The sequence below is a fragment of the Sprattus sprattus genome (assembly GCF_963457725.1).
Source record: "Sprattus sprattus genome assembly, chromosome: 3".
NCBI lineage: Eukaryota > Metazoa > Chordata > Actinopteri > Clupeiformes > Clupeidae > Sprattus > Sprattus sprattus.
This window is the reverse complement of record NC_137922.1, coordinates 5,361,922-5,370,710: the sequence shown is the minus strand read 5'-3', so window position 1 is coordinate 5,370,710 and position 8,789 is coordinate 5,361,922. Positions and strand designations below refer to the sequence as shown.

At 42.4% G+C, this 8,789-nt stretch overlaps 1 protein-coding gene across 1 annotated transcript; it reads right to left on the bottom strand.

Moving 5' to 3' along the window:
• Positions 1-1,121: 1,121 nt before the first annotated feature.
• On the bottom strand, positions 1,122-8,789 carry fhl2b (four and a half LIM domains 2b). Its single transcript, XM_080834033.1, has 6 exons — positions 8,776-8,789; positions 6,149-6,336; positions 3,973-4,147; positions 3,158-3,327; positions 2,258-2,444; positions 1,122-1,701 (listed from the first exon to the last, which is right to left on the bottom strand). The coding sequence occupies exons 2-6, from the start codon at positions 6,302-6,304 to the stop codon at positions 1,550-1,552; spliced, it is 840 nt and encodes a 279-aa protein (XP_080690159.1). The 5' UTR covers positions 6,305-6,336; positions 8,776-8,789; the 3' UTR covers positions 1,122-1,549.

The following is an 8,789-nucleotide window of genomic DNA, read 5'->3' as shown; positions in this document are numbered from 1 at the left end:
TGCTACAATGCAAGTATATCCGGTCACGTGGATGAACCGCCTAAAGATGCTGTGGTACCTGGTACCACAAATTGTTGTCAGTCACGTAAGACTAGAACATTCAAGAATTCGCGGTTGAAAGGCTTGTGCTCCCGTTCTTCGTACTGAAAAACTGGAAAATCAAGCCAACCACACCAGAACTAAGCCTAAAACTATTCTGTACTTACGAGTCCATAAAGATGAAGTGCAACTACATAGAATAGCCACAAGAAGGAGCCAAAGGGCTTCAAATGTTGCTACCGGCCAAATATCTTAAACTCATTTGTTTGTGTGTTTATTTTAATATTCATGATGAATATGTATCAATATAATTACACTACAAATTAACACATCCCTGACTAGTTGACAAATAATATGGCCTAGTCTACCTCCAACATTTTGTTCATCTAATCTTCCAAATGTTACCTTTGAAGTTATAACCTTCGGTTACAGTTAATGTTGTCAGTTTGGTAACAGTCAAGTGAGTTTCAAATATATCAATGATTGAAGTATATATTTGTATTGTATCTTTTGTCCATCTGGAGACATAGTGCAAAGAAACTTGCTCGGAAGGAAACATGGAAAAGTCCTAGGCTGCTTTTGACTGACAGTTGGCCCTTTCTGATGTTTTCTTGAATGATACAGACCAGACAGAGAAATCAAGGCCTGCAACCACCTCACCAGCTCAATTCAATACCTGGTTAGCCAGAAATGACATGCTTTTCATTGAGAGCATCAATGAACATGTGAGTTTCTGTTTGAACCCATTTCCAGTGATCTATTAACAATACACCACTGCATGCAAGACCTTCAAATCTCATTGGCCAATGACAATCATAGGCATTGGTGGCTGGCCGACTTGAACATGTTTTTCTTTTCTTATATTAAGGTATTGTATTAAATCAATTACGGATATTTTAAGATTAATTAAAGGGACGATCATACAATGTTTGCAGCATAACATTTCTAATAGTTTTTGTTCAAGATTCATTTTTGTGAAGAGTTCATAGCAGTCTAACATAATATTACTCAAAACATGACAAACACTTGGTAATGATTTATTGACAAAGCACCACATACAATGACTTTTTATCTGACTTGGGTGAAATCCTTCCAAGTATAAAATCTCATGTTAGTAAACACAAATACACCTTAAAAATAAATTAGCCAAACTTAATTAGGCAAGTTCTTCGAGCAAACCACACGATTAGACACATTCTTTAAAATATGTCATATATTTTAGCAAACAAATCAGCATAGTGCAGTGAATTGTATTTAACTTTGCTTTGTAGATTTCAGTAATCCGAGGCCTCACATGCAGAGAGTCCTCATAATATCATAAAAACCTCACAACATAAATTAGATTTGAATAATACTCATCCACCCCAAGACAACTGTTAGTGAACCTTAAGAAGCTGTTGAAAACCTTCATATAAATGTGCTTTCAACATTTTTGCATTATTCTCAAAGAGTGCAGAGCATTTGGGGCACTCTGTTAATATTCATCTCTCTGGACTGTGTGTCACTCTCTTCAGATTTCTTTGCCACAGTCGGGACACATGATGTCATCTCTCTCCGTCAGGAAGCCACGTCCCACCAGGGACACGGAGCACTTCTTGCAGTTAAAGCAGTCATTGTGCCACTGGCGCTCCTCGAAGGAGATGTACTTACTCCCACCAAGACCTATGGAAGACCACACACAGCACAACACTCATATTAACATCTTACTCCCACCAACACCTATGGAAGTCAACACACAGCACAACACTCATATTAACATCTTACTCCCACCAACACCTATGGAAGTCAACACACAGCACAACACTCATATTAACATCTTACTCCCCTCAAGACCTATGGAAGACCACACACAGCACAACACTCATACAGTATATACACCTTACTCCCACTAAGACCTATGAAAGTCAACACACAGCTTCATATTAACATCTTTCCTTGAAAGGTTAATTCCCTATTACGTAATGCAACTTAGAAAAATGATCACGCTTAGTAGGACCAAGGAGGTTGTTACAGAGCATTCCACCACAGCAATTTAAAGCTGTCTTAAATAAAGCTGTTTACAGCTGTCACATATTTAAAGCATACACATTTATCATTCACATCACAAAGGCTAAGCATCTCTTCACACAAATTGGAGTGTGATTAAATGCTATCATGTATTGTTCCCATGGGCCAGTAATGAGAGTCAAGGCCTGGATGGTGCTAACCAGCTGCGTACCACTGATGGGGGTGGTGCAGGAGGCACACTTCTTAGCATACAGGTTGCAGAAGCAGTTGAGGCAGTAGGCAAAGTCATCACGGGAGGTGAAGCGTTGGCCAGACAGCTGCTGCTTGCAGCCAGTGCACAGGAAGCAGTCTTTGTGCCACGGCTGCTCGTGATAGGTCACTCCGCCCGTGGTGATTGGCTGATGAGGGAAAGAAGGAACAGTAACAGTGTCATTTTTCATCCCTTTGTGCCAACGGCTTGATATGTCCCGCCTGAGTGCTAGTAGTTATAATATTCTCTATTCAAAAGCATAAAAGGAAGCATATCAATAATATATGCTTCATTTTGTGTCCTCCAAAATCACAGTTGTTTCAAAGAATTGACACAAGCTGTAAATTCCTTCATAAAGCATAATGTGTCAGCAATAGAGTTCATATGAGAGTCAGCTTGTTATTTGTAAACTGACATTCCACTGGCTGATGGACTGATGCACTGATGCCTTGTCTGTTGGCCTGATACCTTGTTGCATATTGCACACACTGCATGTGACTGTTGGACTGATACCTTGTTGCATTGCACACACTGCACGTGTCTGTTGGACTGATACCTTGTTGCATTGCACACACTGCATGTGTCTGCTGCACTGATACCTTGTTGCATTTCACACACTGCATGTGTCTGTTGGACTGATACCTTGTTGCATTGCACATACTGCATGTGTCTGTTGGACTGATACCTTGTTGCATATTGCACGCACTGCATGTGTCTGCTGCACTGATACCTTGTTGCATTTCACACACTGCATGTGTCTGTTGGACTGATACCTTGTTGCATTGCACACACTGCATGTGTCTGTTGGACTGATACCTTGTTGCATATTGCACACACTGCATGTGTCTGCTGCACTGATACCTTTTTGCACTGCACGCACTGCATGGCAAACTGCTTCTCATAGCAGGGCACGCAGTAGTTGTGGCTTTCCTTTGGGATGAAACTCTTGGTGCCAATGGGCTGCTGGCAGCGTTGGCAGGTGAAGCATGTTTCATGCCAGCTGTTTCCCTTGTGCTCCATCTTCCTGGTGCCTAGGAAGAACAACGAGTGTATGAGAGGGGGAGAGAGGGAGAGAGAGAATTAACCCTAGAAAAAAGAGTGAACAATGTGTGTATGAGAGGGGGAGAGAGGGAGAGAGAGAATGAACTCAAGAAAAAAGAGTGAACAATGTGTGTATGAGAGGGGGAGAGAGGGAGAGAGAGAATGAACTCAAGAAAAAAGAGTGAACAATGTGTGTATGAGAGGGGGAGAGAGGAAGAGAGAGAATTAACTCAAGAAAAAAGAGTGAACAATGTGTGTATGAGAGGGGGAGAGAGGGAGAGAGAGAATGAACTCAAGAAAAAAGAGTGAACAATGTGTGTATGAGAGGGGGAGAGAGGGAGAGAGAGAATTAACTCAAGAAAAAAGAGTGAACAATGTGTGTATGAGAGGGGGAGAGAGAGAATGAACTCAAGAAAAAAGAGAGAACAATGAGTGTATGAGAGGGGGAGAGAGAGAATGAACTCAAGAAAAAAGAGTGAACAATGTGTGTATGAGAGGGGGAGAGAGCAATAGAGAGAGAGATGGAGAGAGAGAATAAACTCAAGAAAACAGATAACTATGGAAAATAATTCAATGATATAAGAAATAAAGGCAGGATTTCAACGATGTTTTCGAAGTCTTAGAACTGAGCTGACCTGGCATGATGGTCTTCTTGCAGTCGAAGCATTTGGAGGAGTACTCGTTGGAGTAGCACTCAGTGCACAGGAGCTGCTCATCTTTGGTGGAGAAGGGCTTGTCCACCAGCGTACGGCTGCACTTGAAGCAGTGGAAGCAGTCTTCGTGCCAGTGGCGGTCCTTGTGGGACAGATCCTGGAGAAGGACAACCAGCAGATAATCTGTTGAACCCTGCACTGTGCCACGTTTAGACGACCAGCAGAAAATCTGTTGAACATCCAATGCACTGTGTCGTGTTAAAAACAACCAGCAGATAATCTGTTGAACCCTGCACTGTGCCACGTTTAGACGACCAGCAGAAAATCTGTTGAACATCCAATGCATTGTGTCGTGTTAAAACAACCATCATGTACTCTGTTGAACAATGCACTGTGTCGTGTTAAAACAACCATCAGGTACTCTGTTGAACAATGCACTCTGCCGTGTTAAAACAACCATCAGGTACTCTGTTGAACAATGCACTGTGTCGTGTTAAAACAACCATCAGGTACTCTGTTGAACAATGCACTGTGTCGTGTTAAAACAACCATCAGGTACTCTGTTGAACAATGCACTGTGTCGTGTTAAAACAACCATCAGGTACTCTGTTGAACAATGCACTGTGTCGTGTTAAAACAACCATCAGGTACTCTGTTGAACAATGCACTGTGTCGTGTTAAAACAACCATCAGGTACTCTGTTGAACAATGCACTGTGTCGTGTTAAAACAACCATCAGGTACTCTGTTGAACAATGCACTGTGTCGTGTTTAGTCCATGACCCATGAAGCCTTTTTCGCTAACCTTCACAGAAAAGTGGCTGAGGAATATTTAGACATTTTAAACATAATTGGTTTGAAGACATTAAATGGTCTTTGCTTAAACATCTACATTAAATGGCTTTCCATATCAGTGGGAACAAATGACTGTGGACTAAATCATTTTGCATCCAAAAAGTGCTCAGCGTGTAAATTAGTTAAATGTGACGCCATGTGCTTAATTAACTGAAAGGAATTCGGTGAAGGAGGTAGACACGAGGACTGATTAAGACCCTGTCCTGGGCTTGTGGAAGAGGACAAGAAATGAACCATGGAAGATGAGGCTCTTCATGCTCCAAGTTCCACTGAGGTTTGACTAAATGCTTAAACCTCCTCCAGATCAGACCTAATTATAATACGCTGTGACACTAATAATGTTTGCATGCGCTTAACTTCTCTGCTTGACGTCCCCTTCAACTCATTTCCTCTGTATGTATATCGCACATGCATTGCATACAATGCTTAGTTACAAGTAGAAGTACATTTCAGAACTAGGACACATTGAAGGGCACAATTTGACAGACTCCTTTTACAGATGCTTTCGAATTAAAATGACAGCAAGGGACGGCAGGACTGTCCTCATTGTCCAGGTTAGGGGAGAATGTCAGGAAGTGATTAAAGTGTCCTCAGTGGAATGGACCTTGCTGTTCAGGGAAGGGAAACCTAGACCAAACCAGAACCAATGCAAATGGACTTACCCTGCTTGTATCAGTATTATCTGAGGGTCACCAACAGAACCAATGCAAATGGACTTACCCTGCTTGTATCAGTATTATCTGAGGGTCACCAACAGAACCAATGCAAATGGACTTACCCTGCTTGTATCAGTATTATCTGAGGGTCACCAACAGAACCAATGCAAATGGACTGACCCTGCTTGTATCAGTATTATCTGAGGGTCACCAACAGAGACCACCCCTATCATATCATAAAGTTTTAAGCATGGGTAAAATATGATATTGTGATCCTAGTGTTTGATGAGATCTAGTGTTCATGCATATTTGTCCTCCATAAGCACAGGGATCTGAGGGGTTGGGATTAAGAGATGTTACCCTGAAATAGAAGCCTGTCTGGCACAGTTACGTTTGTCTCCCGCTCGCATGTGTGTTCCCGGCGGGTATTTCCTGCCAAAGACCCTCCCATTCTATCCCAGGACTGGCATTCACACAGGACTCAGCCACTCATACCACTCACATCCCCTCCACACATGCCAGGGTGGTAGGAAGCCATCATTCGCTCACACATTACCACTCAGAAGGTGGGTTTGGTACTCTGTGCGTGTGTTTACATACAGTCACTTCAGGGATGTCACTGATAACATAATCTGGTGTTGGAGTTACCCTGCTGTTGCAGCCAATGGGCTTCTTGCATTCCTCACAGGTGTTGGAGTAGAGGCTCTCATAGCACTTGACACAGTATGGGTTCTCCTCACGTAGCACATACTTCTTCCCAAACAGGGACTCCTTGCAGTAGTGGCAATCATAGCGCTCAGCCATTTTCTTTCTGGTTGTACCTTCTGATGTCCTTTCTACAATGAATAGAGGAGGTATTTGAAAAGCTTGAAAAATATTCTCACAGCCAGACATAATGTTTGAATTTTTGAATAAACTCAGTAACCTAACCAGTGTTAATTTGGACAAACACAATAAGGAAAGCGTGGAAACGTTTTGACATAGGAATTTTAACATCTGAAAGCGGGATGGGTGAAGCAGACTTCCAAAAGCAGAGGAACGAGCCAAGCTCCTAGGCAGCATGCAGCTGTCGTGTGTCCGAGAGCTAATCTCACACTATCCCCCTGTCTCCCTGTCCCTCAGCCTACAGCATGATTGAGTCTTGGGTCACTGAAGCCTTGGGAACTCTCAGAATGTCCCTCCTACCTTTTTCTAACACCACTGCAGCTATAAGTGCTGATCTCTCACAAAGAGTGAAATGGTGTTGACTGCTGTAATACTAAGGACAAATCTTGTGAGGCGGCTTTCACATAAAAACATCAGTTTTATAAAGTAGGCTCTACAAGTAGGCTGGCTGAGGTGTGTTGAATAGGTGACAACTACATCAATGAAGGTTTAATGCTTGTTTAAAAACTGATGTTGGTACAGATATCCGTACTCATCATCATGTAGTATACTGAACTAGCAGTAGTGCACTTCTAACTATTCTTCTCTCAGATAATAGTTCAAGTTCTAGCTTCTTGCTTTATAATCAGGGGAATGGCAACAGCCCAACTGCCTTGTTATCATCAAATACCATAAGAGGTAGAATACTGAGTGTAGCGGTGTTAACCACATGCTGTTACTGTTTGTGTTAATGTTAAACCCCAGTGTAAATGTTCAGCAGATTGTGTGGATAAGTCAGACATTCCAGAGGAATGCATTTGTCTTTCATTCTCTGAGGAATATAATTGCTTTTGTCTTTTTTGCATATTGGAGTTTATGGGCAAAAGACCTTATGCAACACTCATCTTAATGAAGTGGCCACAAACAATGTGGACAATAATCATAATCATGAAATAATATAAGAAATCTGCTTAGCATATCATACAGTTTATAGTAACTTCCTTCTCCTAAATTATGTACAGCAGCTATTTCATATCAAAGTATCTCCATCTATAGACAACAGGGGAAAAAAAAGTTGGTGCAATCTCTAAGTGGAGTTGGCGGGCCATGGTAGTCAGAGCACTGCTGTTTGATCTCGGCACATTCTGACACCATCATCTGTTTCTTGGATGAGATGGGTGCCTCGAAAGGACCAGCTGTCTCCCTGGCCCTCACTATCTCTCACCGCGGCATCGTGGCACCGCAAGCCTCCCCATCTGCCACGGAAGCCGTGATGACACACCGAGCTAATTAAAGACAATGAGAGGAGGGCTCTGGAACCTGAGCTTTGGTTTTAGCCAAAACAGGCCCGATAGAAAGGTCCATTAAGCCCTCGGTACTATTTACAGTCCTGCACGCAACCCTACAGTCCTAGGCCACTCCACATCCAAGCTTACAGTGCAAATACAGCTCTACCTGCAGCACTGGTAGGGGATCAAATGCCAATTATTGCCCAAAACCGGTCATGGTAATTGGTAAACAGTTATCTATCAAATGAACTCACTGGTTACAACTAAGTGACAGCTATGTCGGCATATTCTGTAAAATATTTCACAAGTGACTTCAACACTTGCTATTGTTTTAATGTATTCTGAGTCAGACAAAACAAGTCATGCTATGCAATTAGGAACTACTCACTGCAAGGATGCTATTGGTTAGGGTGATATGGTCACTGAGCTATGACTTACTTATCCGGCTGCTTCATTGGGCTAATTGGGGAGCACCACAAGAATTCAAGCGGATATTTTACAAGCTCACGATAAACTAAAACATTTAATATCTGTCTTGCTTTTCAACATCATGTCATTGTGCACTTGTTAAATCACACAAGACAGCATGAATATAAGGACGTTTGTGACTACATAATGTGATTTATTTTAAATCCACATTCCAACTTGTATGTCATTACATGCACTTAAGCAATGCACTCCACAGCTGAAGACAAAGATGCACTGTTAGTGCCCTGAGTTTGAGTGAATGCCTCAGGCCCTATTGAGCGTTGCTGACTGACAGAGGACCACCACCAGTCAAGAGGGCAAGAATAGAATAGGGATTAGATTTGAAAGCAAGTTAGTTTACTGTCAGCTGGGTGTTTGGAGGAAAATGAGTGAGTTATACCAAAAAAAAGAGAAAAGAGCAGTGGGTAAGAGTGAAGGAGCGAGGAGAGAGAGAGAGAGGGAGAGAGAGACAGAGTCAGAGAGAAGGGGGGCAGTAGAGATGCTTAGCAGTCGAGTAGACAAAAAGAGAAAAGAGCAGTGGGTAAGAGTGAAGGAGCGAGGAGAGAGAGAGAGAGGGAGAGGGAGAGAGAGAGACAGAGTCAGAGAGAAGGGGGACAGTAGAGATGCTTAGCAGTCGAGTAGATAAAGACTTACCTTCTAGTGGTGTG

Excerpts from the sequence above, each read along its gene's own strand:
- fhl2b (XM_080834033.1), bottom strand. The coding sequence starts at position 6,304 with ATGGCTGAGCGCTATGATTGCCACTACTGCAAGGAGTCCCTGTTTGGG. Across the intron at positions 2,445-3,157 it reads AGTGCGTGCAGTGCAAAAAG|CCAATCACCACGGGCGGAGT; the intron begins GTATCAGTGCAG and ends TTCCCTCATCAG. Across the intron at positions 1,702-2,257 it reads CTGCACCACCCCCATCAGTG|GTCTTGGTGGGAGTAAGTAC; the intron begins GTACGCAGCTGG and ends GGTCTTCCATAG.